The sequence below is a fragment of the Catharus ustulatus genome, chromosome 1 (assembly GCF_009819885.2).
Source record: "Catharus ustulatus isolate bCatUst1 chromosome 1, bCatUst1.pri.v2, whole genome shotgun sequence".
NCBI lineage: Eukaryota > Metazoa > Chordata > Aves > Passeriformes > Turdidae > Catharus > Catharus ustulatus.
This window is the reverse complement of record NC_046221.1, coordinates 60,283,356-60,304,559: the sequence shown is the minus strand read 5'-3', so window position 1 is coordinate 60,304,559 and position 21,204 is coordinate 60,283,356. Positions and strand designations below refer to the sequence as shown.

General features: G+C 39.8%; 1 protein-coding gene across 2 annotated transcripts in view; it reads left to right on the top strand.

Annotated features, from left to right (window-relative positions):
• The first annotated feature begins 13,925 nt into the window (after positions 1–13,925).
• ADCY1 (adenylate cyclase 1) overlaps positions 13,926–21,204 on the top strand; it is a 153,697-nt gene continuing 146,418 nt past the window's right edge. For both annotated transcript variants that reach the window (XM_033056283.1, XM_033056292.1), the window contains exon 1: positions 13,926–14,707. In XM_033056283.1, the coding sequence (XP_032912174.1) occupies positions 14,039–14,707 (669 nt within the window). In that variant the 5' untranslated portion in view covers positions 13,926–14,038. The remainder of the gene's footprint in view (positions 14,708–21,204) is intronic.

The following is a 21,204-nucleotide window of genomic DNA, read 5'->3' as shown; positions in this document are numbered from 1 at the left end:
TGAGGGTTAAAGTAGAAGAGATAAGCAGTTTTAACATATATTGCAAATAAATCTTCCCTGAAAGGAAAGGTTAGCCTTGGTGAGGGCAGAGCAGGGACAGAAAATGGTTAAATCAGACCACTTTCAAAAATCCTGTTATTCAATTTTGCTTATGTAGCCTTGAAAATCTTTGCTTTGAGGATTCACCATACTGCTTAAGTGCTAAGTGCATTGTTGCATACATTGCTGTACTTCTGTGTGTTTATGGGCCATTAGTTAGTTGAAAAGCAATGGTTTTGGATGAGATGTAACCTTACCCAATGCAATAATCAGGGAAGCTATATGTAACTACTAATTCAGTATCTCTTTCAACTGTGATAGAGCTATTTCACCAGTTTGTACTTCTGATAAATTAAGACTGGGTGGCTTCCCAATGAATGCTTAGTCAAAGTATGTGCAGTCTTCCAGGGCTCATTACCAAGTGGAAGTACAAGAGGTAAAATTGTGTGGTTAAATAGATTGAAAATAAGATTAAATTTGGGATTTTAAAAAACATTGTATAAAGGTGCTTATGGTAGACATTTTTTTACAATGAGAGTAACCTGTGAAATACAGGAACACCTTTCCCCAGAAGTTTGTTGATATTCTACTCCTTGAAACTTTCAGGTTGGATGGGGCTGTGAGCAGCCTGATCTAGCAGATGTCCCTGCTCACTGCAGAAGGAGTATTGAACTAGATGTCTTTTAAAGGTCTTTTCCAACCCAAACCCTTTTATAATGCTATTGTGTTAATTTTTGTATTATTAAAGTACAAGTAATTAATCCTAAAGAGTAATATCTGCAATAATGCCATAGTTTAATGCAAACATTTTTGTATGAGTAAAAACATTCTACATAGTTTTTGCCAAGACTGAAAGAAACAGAACTATTACTGTGACATTTCAGACTTCACATCATTCTTGGGAAGCTAGGACATTCTGTTTTCCTTTACATTTCATTCTTTCTGGATGGTAAGGACTAAAGGAATTCCACCATTTCACTACTTTGATCTAGTTGCTTATTGCTGTGAGTCCTCCGTTTATTTTATGTGGGTGACAGTTGCAGTGTCTTAAGGTTGATTGTGGAAAGGAATATCTGCTTTTACCTCCCTTATGAGGTAATGAACCTACAAATGAACCTACAAATAGATAAGCGTAAGAAACGAAATAGCCAGGTGGGAGTTTAATGGGCCACTAAAATAACCCTTTCAGTCCCAGCTAAAAGAAGCAGATGCAAGCTCCAGTGATTCACAAATGATAAGTGCAATACCATTTAGCAACCACATTAAATATACATAAGGTTGTTCCTCTGGCAAATCTCCCAACAGACTCATAAGAGACAGCAATGATACCAAAGCAAAAGGTAGAAAAAAAGGGTTGTTCCCTTTATTGATATGTTACATCTTTGTGAATAAAATGTGTTTTTCTGTTCCTGTCCAAGGCTATGGAGTTAAGTGAGCAATAAATGGAGACATCTAAAAAGACAACCAAAAGGCTGCTCAACTTCTTTTTTCTTGACTCAGGTAAAATTAAATTTTATGATGAATCTAGCCACATGAAATTTATAAACACAAGAATACTGGAAGAGCAAAGGAAAATAGAAAAGGAAGTGCTTTTGGAGCAATCTACTAGTTTATAAATATGCTTTACATTTCCCTCCATACAATTTTGCTGTGGTTCAGAATCCCAATTATGACTGCTGTTCTCACCTTTGGATACAGTAGACCAAGTTTGATATTGTCTGTACTTATTAGAATCATCAGCTGGAACATGCAGTCTAGAAGTCATAAAATAGTTGGAAGGGACTTTTAAAGATAATCTACTCCCCTGCCATGGGCAGGGATATACTCAGCTGGATCAGGCTGATCAAAACCATGTCCAAGACTGCACCTTCATTGCAGCCTCCCGGGACATGTGCTATGTATGAATCCTCACATAAATTGTGTCGACACTGTATCAGAAAAACTTGTTCCAAACTGCAAGTGACTAAGTTGATCTAGTTAAATTATGTTTAAAAGGCAGAGAAGAAAAAAGTAGCAAGTTTTTGTTCTAATGATCTGTTTAACATGCTAACTCAAAATAAAGCCCAAGTGTCTCATGTCCACTTCTATTTTAACAGTTTATTTAGATGAAAATCACATAGTTTTTCCCTTTTTTAGTGACTATATTATAATACTCCTAGCCTACAATGTAGGTGTGCTAGCTTTTAAATATTTATGAAAATAATACCAGCTGATCTGCTTTGTATTATGACAGGCATAATAGCCTGTACTCATTACTATAAATATATGCATAAAACTCCTTAGGTTAAAAAAAGTTCTCCTTGATGACAAATAGATTTTCCAAATCTGTTTAAAAGCCACTTTGAACCATTTCAAATACTGAAAATTTAGGAGGGCATTTCATCTACTGCATATAAGTGAAATACTATAAAAGGTGAAAAGAAACATTAAACATAAAGGAGTCTCTGAAAAGTTTCACTGAAATCATAGGAACGCAGTAATATGAGGTAGAAACAAGCATGTTACTGAACCAAAACAAATGTTTTTCAGACATAGTGAGAGAATATATCTAATGTTGTTCAAATTTCATTTATTTTACTTGTTTTATTAGTTTAATCATGGGGATGAATAAATATGGGGGAGAAGAAATATTGAAAATCTACTAGTGCCATTTATCACCATATATTTAAAAGAGAAATAATCACCTTTCTGTAAAGTGAAAAGGCTACAAAATCAGATCATTACATATTAAAACTTTTGAAAGATAGGCTGCAATAGGTGGGATATTTCAAAATTTGTAAAGATTAACTTGATAGTGCTCAGTTCGATTATTTCTTTGCTCATGAACACAAATTTTCACACTCTAGGTCAGATTCTGTGAGTGATTTGACAACCAAGTTAACCTAAATACAAGTTACAGTCCTTAAATCTTCCATTCAACTGATGCGTGAACTTGGAGTGCTAAAATAATATTTCCACAGCTCTTTTCTTCTGGTATATTTTCTAGGGACCAGAGTTTTCACCTGTTTTCTCAGAACTACCAGTTCTGAGAAAACCAGTTTCACCAGAGTTGAGGATTTTTCTTCACTGAAGCTATGATTATGAATGACTAGCACCTTTAAAGTAATTGATCCTTTAATTATTCTTAAATATCATGAGAATCTTGTAATATAGATAACTCTGCAGAATCAGGTGTGTTAGAAAATACAGCTATATTTCTGTATTTTGCAATTATTAGTTATGTTTTTTTGGCAGATCATGCATTTTCAAGTTCTTTTTCTTTGACACACGAACTTATTTTAGGGTTTCTTTTTAACATGGTGTTGAAAATGTAGGAGACACTTATTGCACAAATAGCCTACCACTTGGAATGGACCTGTACCAGAGTGATTAACAGTCTCTTCCCCACATATGTCACAGGACTGCAGCATCACAGAAGGTTGAGATTGGAAGGGAACTCTGCAGGTCATACAATCCAACCTACTTGTCAAGCAGGGCCACCTAGAACCAGTTATCCAGGGCTATGTCCACCTGGTTTTTGAATATCTCCGAGGACAGAGACGTCACCATCTCCTTGGGCAATATGTGCCATGGTCAGTCACACTCACAATAAAAACGATATTTCCTGATGTTCTGAGGGAACCTGATGTGTTTCACTTTCTGTCCATTGACTCTAGTCCTGTCAGGGGACAGCATTGGAAAAAGCCTGGCTCCCTCTTCTTTGCACCTCCCTTCAAGTATTTATAGACACTGATAACATACACCAGGAGCCTTCTCTTCTCATGGCTGAACAGTCCCAGGTCTCTCAACATTTCCCCACAACCCCTTAACCATCTGTGTGGCCCTTCACTGGACTCTCTTCCATACATCCATGTCTCTTTTGTGCTGTGGAGCCCAGAACTGGACACAGGTGTCCAGATGAGACCTCACCAGTGTTGAGAAGAGGGAAAGGATCACCTCCCTTGAACTGCTGGCAGTTTTTGGAGAACATCCCAGGATACCATTAGTCAACTTTGCCATAAGGCCATATTACTGACTCATGGAAAACTTGGTGTCCAATGGACTCCCAGGTCCACAACTGCCAAGCTCCTTTCCATCAGGCGAGTCCCCAGCATATACTGTTTGTGAGATGGTGCATGAAATCTCTGTACCATCAGGGATGGTACTTGAGTTATCTACATCCTCAGAAAGTGCTATCATCACTTATTGGATTATTGCTGCTACTTCTCCCAGTCAGGTCCTTGGAAAAATTCCCCTGATGCTCTTGCAGAAAAAAACTCCAAAATCTGCAGGTGAGAATTTTGCTGAGTCACTGAGACATTTCTCTTCAAGGTTTCCTTTTTGAGTAAATCTGTCTTTGGACACACAGCCCCTGCAAGCACCTTGCTAACTGCAGGGTAAATCTCACTTGAGGAGGTCCATCAGTCACACATATCCGTGTATGCAAAGGCTGAAAACTTACAAGCCGGGCATAAAAACATACAGAGTTTTTTTCCACAGAGCTGTTGGAAAATAACCAGTCAGCTTCCTTAACCTTTGGATTCAGCCTTGTAGGGTAAGTTACCACTGAAGTCAGGGAAATTTTTCTTAAGCTGAGCACTGAAGAGCAGCACCTGGGGCTAAAGGAAGTTGAAGCTTCCCATCAGCTTTCAGTTTCAGTGAGTTTGGTGCGAGGCCAAGAGACTATGTCAGTGCTGAGAGAAAACTGTAAAATGTATTTGCAAAAAAAACCACAAGTTTTATCACTGCAGTGGTAGTTGGAAACTCCTAGAGATTTTTTATTTTAATGTTAGTATTGACTTGCCTTCCCTAAAATCCTTTAGAAACCCTTTAGGAAATCCTTTGGAAAACTACATTTACCCTTTAGCATCCCCTGATACCTTTTAAGTATTCTTGCAGTGACCTTTCTCCCACTTAACTGGAATACTTAAACTGTCCAGACTACCCATTAACTTGCTAAACAGGATTAGGGGAAGAAAAATAGCATTTAACCTTGTTTAGAGAAGTGAGATGTATTTCAGACAATAGGATAAGAACCAATCTATAACGAATGTAGTCAGGCTTGTACTACTCAGTCCAGAGTTGAAAACTCTGGTAAGGTCTCCTTAGAGTAATGCCTCTCTCTGCTTTAAAGTGCTAGCAGAGCTGAGGAGAGGAAGCTTTCTCAGAGATTAACTGCTAAGGTGCTACAAAATTAGCTTCATTAAATATAAAATTAATTTCTTTAGACAAGCAGATCTATAATTTTTTTTATGATTTTTGCAAAAAAAAGTTGTGAAAAAAGTCTACTTTTAAATAAAATATAAGTATTGTTTTTATTTACTTATGAGTCCTATCCAACCATGGATATTCCATATTCAATGAGATTTTTAATTTCACCTCTAGGTTTTTAAAGAAATAACCTAATTTGCACATATAAACATGTAAACAAACAGATTGTTAAGCAAATAAATAATAACACAGAAAATCAAAAGAAGACTGCATGAAATGTATGAGATGTACTGTTAATAATATCAGCACCTGACTTGACTACATAATTCTCAACATGTGTCACAAGAAAAGTTTAAAATATTTTTGTCTTTTTTTGAGAAAAGGAAAAAAAATCTGTCTTCTTATTTACAAACACACCCATTCACATGCACACACACAGGTATGCACATATATGCCGGAATCCCTGTGATATTTGGGATTGTTCTTATGACTCCTACTTTTGCACCAGTTTAGAAAATTTTGTTTTCCCCAATAATTATAAGAGCAGTAACACTTAACACTTAAAATTCCTTTTGAGTACATGATCTCTCACACCTTCACGCACAAGCACATGCACGGTGTGTAGGCAGGAAGAAAGAAGGGAATGAGAAAATAATTAAGTTGCTTTACTAAGCTGAATTTCCAGTTCATCTATTTATAGTAGCAGTGAGGCATAAGCTAAATAGCATTATGCAGGCTTATGCAAATTGTTCAGGATGAAGGGGGAGCACAGGTGATAAGAAAATAAATATTGCTTTGAAGTCCACCGGAAATCTGTCTTAATGTTGAGCACAGCTCTGACCAAAGGAATAGTAAACACACCACAACACAAAGTTGTCTTTTTACTTTTAACACCTAGTAGTTGTTACCTTAAAGAGGAAGGTAGCTCCATCTTGAGGATTTAAACTCAAAATAGATCCAGTAACATATGTCCTGTTAATTTGACCTAATTAGTTGCTGCTAGTTGCAGGATTTACGTGAAGAATCCCATTATATAGATTAGAAATAAAATAGAGGGAATCTTGGCCCTTGGTGGAGATCATCTGGAACAGCAGTTTAATGTCTGATACATTCTGTTTCTGGGTACTCTCTTCTTTGCAAGGGAGTGTTAGAGGAGGTGAATCTCTAATAAGTATCTTCTGCGACTTAGCCTTCTGTAACAAGCTTATCTTTCTATTTGAAAAGCATCATTACAGGTTTTTTTAATTCCACAGGATTTGGGGATGGTTTCCTTAGGTTTATAAAAAATAGCAAAAATCTATATCTATATTCCATTCAGTGATAAAGTAGAAGTACTAAGTGACAAAGAACACTCTGATTGTCTGTAGTATGCTATGTCTTGAAACTATTGTAAGCTTTTATAGTTATTATCAAAAACCAAAAAAAATAGTAGAAAGGAGCAATTATTTTCTCCAGTAAGAAGTGACTACAAATATATTTATTTCTACTGTTACTGCAAAATTAATATTGTTAATCGACTTTTCACTCTGACAGGAGGCTCTGCAAAGGATGAAAATAAGCAGCCTTTCAGAACAATGACTCAAGAAAAACTCCCAAATGAAACTGGTGTGAAGTTCTGCCCAAATCAGAAGACAGTCTCATGTCTGGCACTTGAGGCACTTGAGGCAGCTATTACAGAACTTCTAATGAGTGAACTGTGATGAAAAGTCATAGCAGAGCACATTCTGAGTATTACCAATAGTGAAAATGTGACATAATGAAAATATACATGGGATTTAAAAAATCTTGAGCAACTGATAGGGGCACCATTGAAAGAAAAAGAAAGAAAATGAAGAAAAAAATTTGTTTACTAAACTTTCAGTTCATAAATTATAATACCAAGCTTAAGCATAAGTGATTCAAGAATATGTGTGCCACATAACCAAGAGATAAGTAAAATGGGAGAAAAACATCTCTGCTGAATATTAATTACTATTTAATATATTAATTAAAAAAATTGAGGTATCAGAAATATGACTATGAGTGAACTGTGTATTATGAACAGCTATAATTTCTGTCTTTATTTTGGCATAAAGCTTGTCTTTTTCTTTCAAGAGATTCAAGGTATTACACTAACCTAAATGTTTGTTCTTATAAAAATTCTGAAGTATAGCTAAACTGCATTTTATTAGGCAAACAAGAGTAATATAGGCTCTGAACAGAGCCATGCTCTTACCCTAGGCAACAGCAGTATTAATATAGAGAGAAGTCTTCCTTGGGAAATAAGCACGGTTATAATACCAGGGCTAATACAGCTGCAGTGAATATCAAAACTTCCTTTGATTTCATGGAACAGGGTCAGCAGATTCATGTAATGTTGTTAAACACTGCCAGCACCCTGATGCCAGACATTTGCAGAACTCCTAAAATGAGAATGGAGTGTTTGACCTTGGTCTGAATTCTACTGAGTTTATTTTGCAGCTAAAGGACTTTTAAGAATGCTTTGGTCAATCAGAACATCTGCATAACAGAAATTTCCATCCAATCTGCTAATTGGTTTGGGAAATTTTCATCATTCTACTGCAGGGACAAGTGCTAAGATATTGGGGAAGAAGGGTCCAGTTTCATTTTCTTTTCTTGGTTTTTCTGAAAGAATTTGCAAAAGGAAGTCTGTGGAAACTCAAAAACATTTGTATTTTGCCTGAGAACTGATCCAGCTTCATGTAATTTCAGAGGCTGGGTTTTGTTGTTTAGGGTTTTTTTAAAATATATTGTCTGTGAAGTTGGCTCAGAAAAAGTCTGTTAACCAAGCTGACTAGGAGAGATAAAATAATATCTTTACTAGAGTAAACCCGCACAGTTGCTTGGGTGATTTCTTAGCCTGGGATAGCAATGTGATTCTGAAGATAACCAATGTATTGAAAGATCCACCTTACTGAAAGGAAACCAGGGGAAAGGTTGTCAGCTGCTGAAGGCTAACACGATATTTCTAGTCTGCAAACTGCAGTGCAAAGATCCTGTGGCAGCCCTGCACAAGCTGTATCCAGACCTGGTTACTGCACAAACACATAAATATAGAATGAAGCCTGAGCTGGCAAGCTCTGATACAAGTGCAGTGGGTGTCAGTGACTGAGCTGGTACCTCTCTGCATGTAGTTCCATGGCACTGTGAGGGTGCACCAGAACATCCACAGCTGCACTCTGGCATCTTGCACAGTGTCATTCTCTGCTGAAAAGGAGCACGCTCTCACTTACACATCTAAAATGAATTAACAAAAGCAGGTGCTGCAAGTGCCGTGTGGGTTTTGCAGCTGGTTTGTGATTTATTGTTTTGCTGATTTTTTTTTAATCAATACATATCACTGTTGTACACCTCTTGGTGAAGTGCACAACAAATTGTTTTAAAGACGCTTTGAAACCTTTCCTGTGTCATTTTTGCCCTCCTACCATCCACAGGTTCATGAAGGAAAAATTCTGACATTTCTCTGAGGTAGCAGGGAGGATAAAGTAGGAAGTGGTGAGACAGAAGCTTGGCCAGATGGGGTGTGGTATTTAGGAAAGCTCCTGAGAACTGTGGCTTACTAGAGAACATAACAGAAACAGTGAATGAATTCCTCATAAAAATGCATCAACCTTCTTTCCTGAAATTTTGCCTTTATAATTGACATTAGATGGCTCTAACTTTAGAGGAAGAATAAATAAATATGAGTTGATACAGTATTGATGGAGAAAATGAATGACTAGTCAAAAGCTGGAAGGATCTGGCTGACCTGTTATGTGTCCATTCTGGCTGGAAAGCACATTGCTTGCTCACTGAAGAGATTCATTAGTATTAATATAGAAGTTCAGTAGGTCACAGAAATCTCATGCTCTCCTGGAAGGCTTAAAATAGAAGAGAGAGGTAAAGGATTAAAATGCCCTTAATGCCAGTACTCTCTGCTCAGCAGAGGTCTGGAGAAAACCCATCCCCTTTCTCTGCTGGCAAATTAGTCATTTTAGCCATATTATTTTTCTGTCAAATGTCCTAATTGCTTCAGCAGTAGTCTTGTCTGACGAGAGACTTGAGGTCAAGGCCTTAATGTAATTTTTTTCTCCTCTGTTTTTTATCTTTCCAATAGATTACACAATTAGAGAGACTTCTATACAGATAGCATAGTGATTAAAATAATCTGGGTGAAAAAACACTGTGCAGTCCAATGGAAACTGAACAAAACTGCTATTGTTAGATATGAGCAGAAGCTAAGGCACAGGTTTGTCAGTGAGTGAGATGCACTCTTGTGAGGTGAATTCAAACTTGCAGATAAAGTTGTTTAACTGTGGAAGTGGTATGTATCAGAATGGTCTCTTTCATTTCTTCACCATCAAAATGCATGTACCATAAGTCAGACCTTAAAATCACAAAGAATTTTAAGGAACAGTCATTATAATGTTTCTGAGATCTGTTCAGACAATTTTCAACATTTTCAGCAGCCTCACAGAAATCTATTCCACATTTCTTGAAAAAAGACCATGAATGGAGTCCCGGATTGATTTCAAATGAAATTTGTGCATGATTTGGAAAAACACACTTTCACTTTTTCAAATCTTTCCTCAAAATTTATATGAAGTTGGGAATCTATTTCAGAGATACATGAGAGGAGGAAAACCCTGTTCAATTTTTATATTCAAACCTGGCCATTCCTACCATTTTGTGCTGGACCTTTTCTGTCCTGCCCATATCACTGTTTTTCTCTCTCTGGATAGATTTCTGTGGTGACATTAAGAAGCTGTGCTTGCTAGAATGAGTCTGCAGAAATTTCTCAATAGCTTTATGCAGAGTCTTTAGTCTTACTGTCAGAGACAGTGAGAAGAAAAAGAGATTTCTGTCCCTGTCTTAGATGATAGAGCATAGCATTCTGTTACAGGTAAGCAATACTAAACATGGATAAAAGATTAAAATCCTTGCAGTCCTTACTCAGAAAAAAAATTGCCACAAGAAAAAAATAAATTCTATCAATGCAAAACTTTCATTATGCTTAATTCTAGAATTGTCCTGAATCTGAAGAGCTCCCGTTTTATGAAAGGTATTGGTTTTAAAGATGATCACCAGCTAATGCACCAGGCAGTTGCTTGAAACTGTTATAGAAGATGAGATACAAAAACCAAGTACTGAGTTCAGTAAAGGAAAACAAGATTACAGTGAAAAATTATTGAGTGAGGAATCTACAAGCACAAAGTAAACAAAAATAGATTGGGGGAGCAGGAACTGAGTGGGAACTGAAACTCTGGGTAGCTCTTTAATTCAAGACTATGGTCCAGTAAAAGGCAGTGAGACTTGTACCTAGTGTAACCTTGATCTGCATACTGCCTGACTCCCCAAAGAAATTGTTTTTCATTTCCAGTGACTCAAACAACCAAGACAATTTGCCTCTTAGGAAAAAAAAATGAAAAAACAGATTGGTTTCACAGTTCTAAAGATGATTTAGATGGGCTCTAATCACTTTTTCCTGTCAATACTACATTCATTCCCAGATCATTCTCTGATTACAAAAGGAAGAGCATTCAACAGAAAGAACCGACTTGGTTCTGGACAAAATCCAGAAGTTTGGGGGCAATAACTACCAAAATCAACCTCATATCTTATGATATGATATGATTGATATGATATGATATATGATATGATATGATATGATATGATATGATATGATATGATATGATATGATATGATATGATATGATATGATATGATATGATATGATATGATGATATGATATGATATGATATGATGATATGATATGATATGATATATCAGCCAGAAGTCACTACAGTCTACTAAGTGTTGTTTATAGTTCAAAAAACACCAGGAAAACTGTCATCTGCAGCAGATAAGTCAGAAAATATGGTCCCATGTCAAGTGCATTCCAGCAGTTTTATAGCTGGTTATTTGCTTTAATAGTATGTCTGTCTCAGACAAAGACTTTGAGGTTTCCTCTCTATATTTGTGACATCAGGTGTTAAAATTTGGGCTTCTCACTATGGAGGGTATGGTGAAGTATTTGCCCTGTGATGTAAAACAGTGTATAAAGGATGGCAGAGTTTCATTAATCACCGTGTGGCATTTCCATACTCCTACAATGTCTAAGGAAGATGAAGCTTCAACAGTTCATTGCTTCCCCTTGACCTAGCAGGAATGAAGATGTATATGTTTCATACGCATCATCTTCCTCTGCTTTATATATGCACTAACTAACCCAACCTGAGGCTGTAAGAATCATGAAAATAATCCAAACCACAGAGTGCCCTGTAGGGAATTACTCGCCTTCCATTTCCTCAGCAGCAAGCTGGGAGCCAGAAGAGAGAAATGATAACTGCTAGCGTGACAACTCGGTGCCACCTCTTATACTTTGTGAGATGTGAAATATTAGTTTATCCTTCAGGATACATGAGCTCAGAAAAAAAAGCTGAGGACAGGTAAAAACAAAACAGTGTGTGTTTGTCTAATATATGTGTGAACGAAGTGAATTTATGCACCAAAGTTCAAAAGGAGATTAATTTATTAAGCTTTTCAAACACATGAGAGATCCTGCAAAACAAAGGAAGCCTCTTTTTGTTTGTCAGATTTCATTTCATTTCAGCTAAACATCTCTTCCTCTTTCCAGTACTCAGGCCAGCTAATCCAACCCCTTTATTTTTTTCTGGAAGGATGTTACAGAAGTTTAAATATCAGCTGTATTTACAGTTCTGCAGTGTTTGAGGGTCTAAGTCACGGTCTAGGAAACCACCATGAGTTGCATCCCGTGAACACAAAGTAACTGCCATTGTCCCAGGTGTGGAATATTTTGAATCTGTAACACACAAACTCCAGCAATTTTGATTAATTCTCTTTTCCTGATGAGACCTGTTCAGAATCAAAAGAAGGAGTGCATATATGTCTGCAGGAAATAGACTAACATAAAATACTAAAATATTATTATTAAAAATATGTTGCCTTTGTTTATGTATCAGATAATTTTTTAATGCTACTTTACTATCCAGATCTGAAGTACCAACATCATGCACATCCATAACAAATCTTAAAGAATCCCTGTCTACTGTTGATTTTAGCACTCTTCAGCCCAAATCTGGAACCTAAATCGGACATCACTGACATAAAAATCAGCGATTAGATCTTCAACCTATGCATGACAGTAGGATTTTGCTCTGATTCTGGAAGGTATCCCTGCCCTGCCTTTGAAAAGCCAAATGTTCATAACCTTAGTCTTCTTTTTTGAATTTGCCTAGACCTGAATCTTACAAATGCTTGTCCCAAACCTAAAAGAAACACTGGTGTCCTTTCCTTAGTCTTTGGTAAGTTTGAAATCAGCCTCATAATCCCAAAATTAGATGCAGTGGTTACAAAAAAAAGCATATTGCAGTGTATTTTTTTGTGGCGACTTGGTAATGGCATCTGATAGCAGTGTTACAGGCAGAACTAGAGTGTTTTTTTCCTAAAACAACACATCCAAGTTTTGGATGAGGCACGAAGTACAGTTTTGAGTGGGGTGATATTCAACTCCTGTCACAAGAGTAACCCTCCACAGCCGCTGACTGATTTGCACTCCCAGACAGGCAGAAGTGCTCACAGAAATGTGTTTTCTTGGAAATTTTCTCATTCACTACACTTTCTCCCACTGCTTCAGAGCTAGGAGGCAAAACAAGTAACACCGGAATATTTATACAGCCAGATACTACTTTATTTCTGAAAGGAAGTGGGATCCATCCATATGAACATATTAATATATTTACATATTTACAAATGCACATTTGCATGTATTTCTGTATTTACATGTATTGCTATGTCTTTATAAGTAGATTTTGTGTATTTTTATGCACACACACACACATACATATTATGTATGTATGTATGCATGTATGTATGTATGTATGCGTATCTCTCTCTCTCTCTTTCTATATATATACATATGCGTGTGTGTGTGTATGTGTGTATATATGTATAGCTGTCAGGGCAGGCGGACAGCGGGGTTGCCAGCCGTCGGCCGATGCCGGAGGGCCCCGGGCGGCCGGCAGAGGGAACGCGGGGCGCTCTGCAGGCTCGGCGGGTCCCCCCGCCGCTCCCGAGACGCGGAGCCCCGGTGGGGACGTGTCCGGCTTCCCAAGCGATCGGCGCGCAGGCGCCTCCCAATCCCCAGCTCCGGTGAGATGCTCTCGAACCTGGGAAAGGGATCGCCCTGCCATTCCCTGCCTCCTTCTTTCTTTCCGCCCTCTCTGCAGTACTTTTCCTCCAGACCCGTGGGTCGGATTAATTTTTTTTTTCCCCTTAGTCGCTATTTTATTTTTTAATGCTGCCCACCTCACGGGAGCCCGTTTGCTTTCTTCTGTAGCTCCCGCTCCTCCAAATAGCGTTATCTGAAGGGAAAGCCGCCTGTTGATTATCCCCGTCTCCCCTTTTCTGAGCTTCCACCCACCCTTTGCCCCCACCCCTCCTTCTGTTTGATTCCAAACCTTTGGATGGTGTTTTGGTGTCATTAGGAGATTAACATCCTTGGAGCACCAGGGGAGGAGGAGTAGGAGGAGGAGGAGGAGGGTGGAGGGGAAAGCGAGACTGCAGGCAGGAAGATTGGCACATTAACACGAGTGAGACTCTCCTGCCGCCGTCCCAGCCACCCCCGGCTCCCGGGTGGCAGCGGAGGGGCCGTGTGCCTGCCGGCGGGCGCGCCCGGGACCCGCGCAGCGCCGGGGCTGCCGGCGGGCGAGCGGCCGCGGCTCCTGCGCGCAGACCCCCCTCTTGTATGAGCAGCGAGGCGGCAAAGCGGCAGCGGGGGACACCTGGAGGAGCATTTCTTCCCCGGGTTTATGAATGGCACTGACATGGAGGAAATACCGTTTCAGAAAGTCAAGACCAAGAGGAAGAAGTGCTGCCACTGCTGCTGCTCCCCGCCGGCTGCCGCGGCATCGGGAGTGGGAGCCGGGTTGGGGGACCCCCCTCCCTTGCTGCTGCTGGATGCCATCGCCTGCGAGGACGAGTTTGACTGCAAGGAGCTGGAGGCTCTCTTCCAGAGCTACAACCTGAAGCTGGAGCAGACGTCCACCCTCAAGGCGCTGGCCGTCCTCATCGTGCTCACTGCCAGCCTAGCCCTGGCGGAGCTGCTCTCCGGCCCCAGCCTGACCATCTCCAAAGGCTCGCACCCGGTGCACTGCATCATCTTCCTCTCCCTTTTCATCGTCACCAATGTCAAGTACCTGCAGGTCACCCAGCTGCAGCAGATCGTCAAGCTCACCTTGCTCTTCAGCTTCACCTTCTCCTTCCTCTGCTGCCCCTTCTCTCTCGGCGCCTACGGCATGGAGCCGCCCAGCGCCCCCGAGCAGGGCATGTGGCAGCTCATGCTGGTAACCTTCGTGTCCTACTCGCTGCTTCCCGTCCGGACGCTGCTGGCCATCGTCTTCGGGCTGGTGGTGTCCGTGTCCCACCTCATCGTCACCGCCACCTCCGTCAGTGCCAAGCGGCAGCGGCTCTGGAGGACGGTGAGAGAGGCCGGGCCGGGCCGGGCCGGGCCGGCACTGCAGCACCGCAGAGCCCGCGGTGCCGGCCCGCCGGGGGGAGGGCGCGGCGGGAGACCCCGGGCTGCTCCGCCGGGGAAGGGGCGAGCGCGCACCTGTGCCGCAGGCTCTGTGCCTGTAGTTCCCGAAAGTTTCCGGGAAGCACGGGGGGATAGGGCGGCTCTTGGGAGACGGAACCACTCGGCTTTGGCTCTCCAAGAAAAACTGGGGACAGGGCAGGGAAGCCAGCGATACCGTGCCCCACTCATAGGGCAAGTTCAGAGCGCGGCAGGCACAGCCAGTGCAGTGCAGAGCGCATCAGTAACACCGCCTGGCTCTGTGCAAACTTGGCACAGACAATAAGCTGCGTGAGGTAATAGCACCTCCACCGAGTTGGTTCGTATCCTCGCTGTCTGTCTCAGCCACGGGCCCTTCGTGGCTGTACACAGCCCATCTGCGGCGGGGAGGGGGGGGGAGCTCTGAGGAAACTACGTGAAATAGGTGGGACACCCAAAGAGGAACCCCACCTCGCTGCTCTCCCACCAAGTGGGGCATTCCCCCTTCAGCTTCCCCATGGCAGCTGCGGCCCCCTTTCCACAGACATTGCCTACTATGGCAGTGAACTTCCCAGCGATTCCCTTTCGCCTCTGAATTAATCCAGCAAAACCTCCCTCTGCAGCTAGCATCTTTAGAAACGTGCTGCTGCGCTCTCCCCTCCTCCCCGAGGAGCTATTTATATCCCTGCAGGGCTTTCTCCGGCTCTCGTGGCCTGATGGGCCGCACTGGCAGGGGGAGGAGGATGAGGAGATACACGTATAGGAAATGTGTGGGCTGGCACTCGAGGTTTGCCACTGAAGGCTCTGTTATGTGGTGCGTCTGAACCACTGGGAAAGAGGAATTGAAAAATTTTTGTGTTCTTCCTCGCATGCACTGGTTATGCCTACCCTTAAGAGAAGCACATGGCTCCTGTCATCCAAAATGGTGTTAAACAACAATTTAATGCATTATTGAAGTACTTAGTACATCTGCAAAATGCTGGTATTATTCTCCGTGACTGTGTAAGTCTATGTTGTGATGCTAGGATGTACACAGTTGACATGGGCATAAACACAGCAGGACTGTGCACCTTTGTGCCCAGAACTGTGAATTCCTGGATCCTTCTTCCATGCTCACACAAACACGCATGCCCCAGTGTGACATACATGCACAGAATAGAGATATTCCAGGACAATCACTGAGTGGGGTTACTGAGACAAACAGGATTATTGATGGCTTCACGCTGCTGAGCTAGTGGGCAAAATAAATTGTATATTTTGAAGGGGAAGAGAGAGCTAAGCTGAGCTTTATGATTTACCCAGATAATCTGATGGTCTATTTTTAAATATGTGATTTAGAGTTTCCAGGAGAGGGGAGAGCTGATGAAATGCAGGAGCACAGAGAAGAGCCTTCTTAAAAAACATCTGGAAGGATGCTAAAAACATTAGAATATTCTTTTTTAATAGGGCTGAAGATAGCTCCTTTTACTGGAGTGCCAATTAGTCCTTATGGGAGTCCAGGCTATGCTGGCGATCCTGACACAGAGGCAGACTTTCCTTGATGCCAAGCTGCAGCTCAGTGTGGCATCTGCTCTTCTAGATGAGTAACATAAAGAAGCTGACAATAACGTCTGCTCACTAAATTATCTAACCAAAGTCGTGAATGCGAAACATTTTGAGGAGAAGAAATCTGCTGGCTCTCTCCCTTCACGCTAGTTTAACTCAGTCAACAGGCAAGAAACTGCCTTGAAAATGCGTAGAAATAGTTGAGTAACATCTGATGTAACATATCTAGGTTTCTTCTTCACCACCATCTCCCCTACCAGAGTAATTTCAGTGGTTTGTATGCAATCCCCAAAGCAGTATGCTTTGCTGATAGCAGGCGGCAGAAACCAGCTCAGAGTCAAGCAAAATAACTGGTCTGTGAACTTGTGTCACATAGAAATGCACACTGATTTGTGGCATATTGGCAAGGAATAAGTCTTCTGATTTGAAGACCATCTCCAGGCATGGAAAGGACTTTTCCCTTACAAAGAAGTGGTGTTTTTTTTCCTTTTCCAAAGAACAACTTTGCAATGGTTGGAAGTTTAAAGATAAGTAAAAGCCACATCATCCAAATTTTATTTGTTTGGCCTGAGATTAGCTGAGCCTGTTTTGTAAAGGCTAGAATGGACCTTTCCTCGCAAGTGGGATCTGCTTCCCAGACACTGGATATTATCATGACAGCCCCTGTGCTTGTAGACCCAGCATGCAGTTGGCATGTCAGGGAAGCAGGAATGCTCTATGCAGAGCTGCAATGGCATGAAAGGCTCTGTTCTCTCTCCCAACCCCTTGCTCCCTAGCCCCAAGTAAGTGAATGAATTTAAATTTATATCTGATATCTGAATTTAAATTTATATCTGATATCCAAAGTATCCAAAAATGCAGAAATACCTGCACCAATCACTGAGACTGGTATTCTGTTAAAGAACTCTGTGATTTGGGCAGGGAACCAACTTGGGAGTCAATACTGTTTTTGTTTAGCCTGAGCTTTAGGAGACTGCAGATCTAGTAACTTCCATTGAAGTTAAACTGGAAATTTGTCAGCAAGACCAAATAGTTCATGTTATTTCAAGTTCAACCCATTAAAAAAGCATAGCTTAAGCATAGCTAAGTTAAGGGATTTTATCTGAAGTGAGCTTACAGATGCTCATCTTCTATTGCACAAATTCTGAGGAATCCCCATTTGCAAATCTTTGAATGCCAAAAGCCTCATTAACTTCAATAGTGCCACATCAGAACCTGAGTGTACCCTGTGGCACACTTAAGACTTGCATTCTTTTAAATGTACAAATTCTCTACAGAGTAACACCAAACCTCTCTTTGGCAGAAGTTTGACACAACTTCTATTAAGTAAAGCATATTTAATTTGCAAGTGATAGTTTTCTGACAGCACAGTGCTGTCTGTGGAGATCATACCATGCCATGCCAGAGGTGACACACAGGTACGTATAAAGGCAAGAGGAGAGCAGGAAAGCAAGTACCGGGAGATAATGAGTGTCAGGAGAGTAATGTGACAGAACTTGAGCTTCATCTTTCTACTCAATAAGTATTTTGTTCATCACTTCAAAGATTCCAATCTACTAATATGTTCTGCTATTTCTAAATAGAAATATAGTAATAGATAATATATATATATATTCAAGTGCAATCTAAAAAAATATGCAAAGTACTTGGGGGGAACCTTGATTCCAGTTAGGATCATGTCAAAGACATGCTTACTTCAGAGTTGATACTGTTTGTCTTGTCTGACACTGTGATAAGGACATAAATGGTGTATATAATCAATATTGTATTGATCATGTTAGTTGGACTCTTTCCTGTCCTTCAGAGTCACGGAACAAAGTGCTTCTGCCATGTAAGTTGTTAATGTATCCACAGATGGCTGGACCTACAAATGAAGTTTTAAAAGCTTGGAGTCTTGTCTCCTTTTTTCTTTTTCTTTTTTTTTTCTTTCCCCCTCTACAGATTCCCAATATATGTTAGGTGCTTCAGAGCCCTTACAGAAATACAGAATCTTGCTCAAAGGAGCTTAATATAATATTTATTGTAACACAGTGAGTGGGTGTTAGAGACATGAGGACCAGATGGGGTAAGGAAGGCAAAGGCTGCTCACAGAAATTACTCAATGCTGGCATATGCACTGTTTCATGTCTTACCATTAAATAACTTTTTTTAGTCCTCTAAATATTTTTGTCACCTTTGAAAAAAATGTATGCTTATTTCCAGAAAATTAAAAACCAAATCATACACCACCAAAGTACCCTCACATATCACAGAAATCTTTGTGAAAGAGCAAATTTTTCACAAAAATCTGAATTACAGCATGAGTTACAAAGAGCAGAAAAAAGAATGGTTCTATCATAAACTAGTGAAAGGTTTTTTTTTTCAGAAGTGTGGTGAAACAAATGTAGATTTTAGATAGTTTATTTGGGTTTGTGGGTTTTTTTTGTTGGTTTTTTTGTTTGGTTGTTTTTTTATTTTTTATTGTTTTTGTTTTGTTTTATTTTTTGCATTTAAAGCTGATTTTATTTATCTGTATGATAGCACTTTTATTGATTCAGCAAGTACCAAAACTTTCAGTTGGGATTAGGTATACTGTGCAAGGGATGTGGGGGAAATTGGTATAGTTTGCTTAAAATAATTAATTTATTACTTAAACATTTATTTTATGATCATAACTGTTTGCAGGTTAATGTAATAGTATTATAGAATATCACAAGGAACTGTCATGCCAAAGTCAATCTTATTTCTGCTAGTGTTTAAAAGGTAAATAATGAACGCATCACTGGCAGAACTGTTAATCTCCACACCTGTGTGTCTCACATAGAAGACAGAGTCCAGTAGCCTAATAAAAGGGCTTGTAAATCAAAGACAACTCAGCTCCATTGTCATTTTTATTCAGTGCAAAATTCCAGTTTTCTACTTCATGCATATAAAATACTGGTGAGGGACTGTACTATTCCATCCTTTGTGATGCTTTTCAAATACTGGTATCAAGAATATCTCTAGAATTGCAGATATATCTATCCACTAATAATCTGTTTGAATTCACTATTTTCCTCTCTTTCCAAAGATGGGCAATGCTGTTTTTAGAGTTTCTCGATATCTAAGTTTCATTTCACATTTAATACACATTGAAAGATTGTTAAAAGTGTGGGAGGTTTTGGGGTTTTTATTCCTTCCTAGTCTAAGTGGTATCTTAATTTGTGGAATACGCTTTGTCGGGTCTTGACCACAGTCATTTTATGTAGGGGGTGAAGTGTAGGGTTTTTTATGGAATGTAGACTTCAGGATCTTTTTCCACACAAATATTAGTATGCTCTTGGCTTCCTGAGTCTGCAGACTGCTGACGCTGATACTCTTCATGGGTTTCCAAAAATTAACAGCATGCTGGTGGTTCTGCCTGGTTGAGAAACAGGAAGCCTTTGAGAAACTGTCAAGAATCATATGACTTGGAGACATAGTCAATAACAGTTTATCTGAGAAGTTTAGTTGTTATTAATAGGCAAGGTCCCATTACTACTGAAGGAAAAGAGGCCTTCTATTAAAAAAATATTCAAAAAATAATTAAAAAAAACCAAGCTAATAGTGTTACACACTCAGTTTCTACCCACTTTCTTTGATGTTAGGCTCTCCTCCTACTTCTTCAAGTTCTAAGAGTGGTGGTTTCATTCTGCTGGTGGTGTTGTCTATATTGGCAGTTTCTGGAGTCTTTTACAGGAAGGAAGAGGATATTCATGTTAATGTTGATAATATGCATTTCACTTCCTTTGTTGTTCTACAGCTCCATGTTTCATCTAAATTTTTAAAATAGTTTTCTTTTATGCATGGTGAATGCTTATCCTTTGTTCTCTTTGTTGCAACTAATTCCAGATCTGTCCATCTTCATGTTCATATTTCTGTAACTGATCACTGGGGAGTCTTTTTTATAGCTATGGGTGTTATCTTCAATACTAAATCTATGCTGCATCTTTTATAATCCCATGCTTGTACTCTACACCACCTCCTGTGTCTCCCAAGATCTGTACTGTGTTTCCATAGGCCTACATTTCTGCGTAGTACGGTGTTATGTTTTATGTTTTATGTTGTGCTAACATACAAAGATAAGCAAAAGTAATATAAATGAACTAGAGTGATCAGGTCAACTACGGAAAATGCTTAAACCAGGTAAAACAATGTGTGCAGAAATTTAAAAAAAAAAAAAATATGTATTCAGCCTCAGAAGCTAAACTTTTAGTCCAGAACAAGCCTGAAATGACTCAGTTTGAAAGCCTTGCAAAGTTAGTGCATAACTTATGGCTTTTTATATAGCAGTGGCAATACAGTAACAGCAAGGGCAATACAGTATTACAGGTCTATATGGTTGCATTCCTTTTTAACATGTGTGGTTTAGATTGTCTCCACATGTCTTGTTACTTTATTTTAATGCTATTAAAGTGAGCCAAAGGGGGGTTTCATTCCAAAATGGTAAAATGTTATTGCCTAGACCCTAGTTTATAGCAAAAAAATGCACGTAATAATAGTAATTATGGACTGTATTTCATTTACATGCTTACTGAGCATGGAAAAATAGTTTTCAGGTGCGTTTGTGCAGCTCAGAGAGCTCAGTGGCTGCCAAATTGGGTTTAAAGATTTTGGTGATTCTATGGGATAAATGATCAAGTTATTACTTTCTTCCTTAATTTTTTTTGCTCAGAACATCCAGTTTTGGACGTATTGAAAGCTAAACTCCTATGACAAAATGTTGATTATAAGGAGTAGCTGCTCTTGGTATGTTCTGCCATTCAGGCTTCTAAGTTTTTTCCCTATCTTGATTTCCCTAGAATTAGAATTAGAATTGTGCAGTGTGCTAGACATAACCAGTGTAATACAACAACTAGGCAGTGCAGATTTCAATTTCTTTTC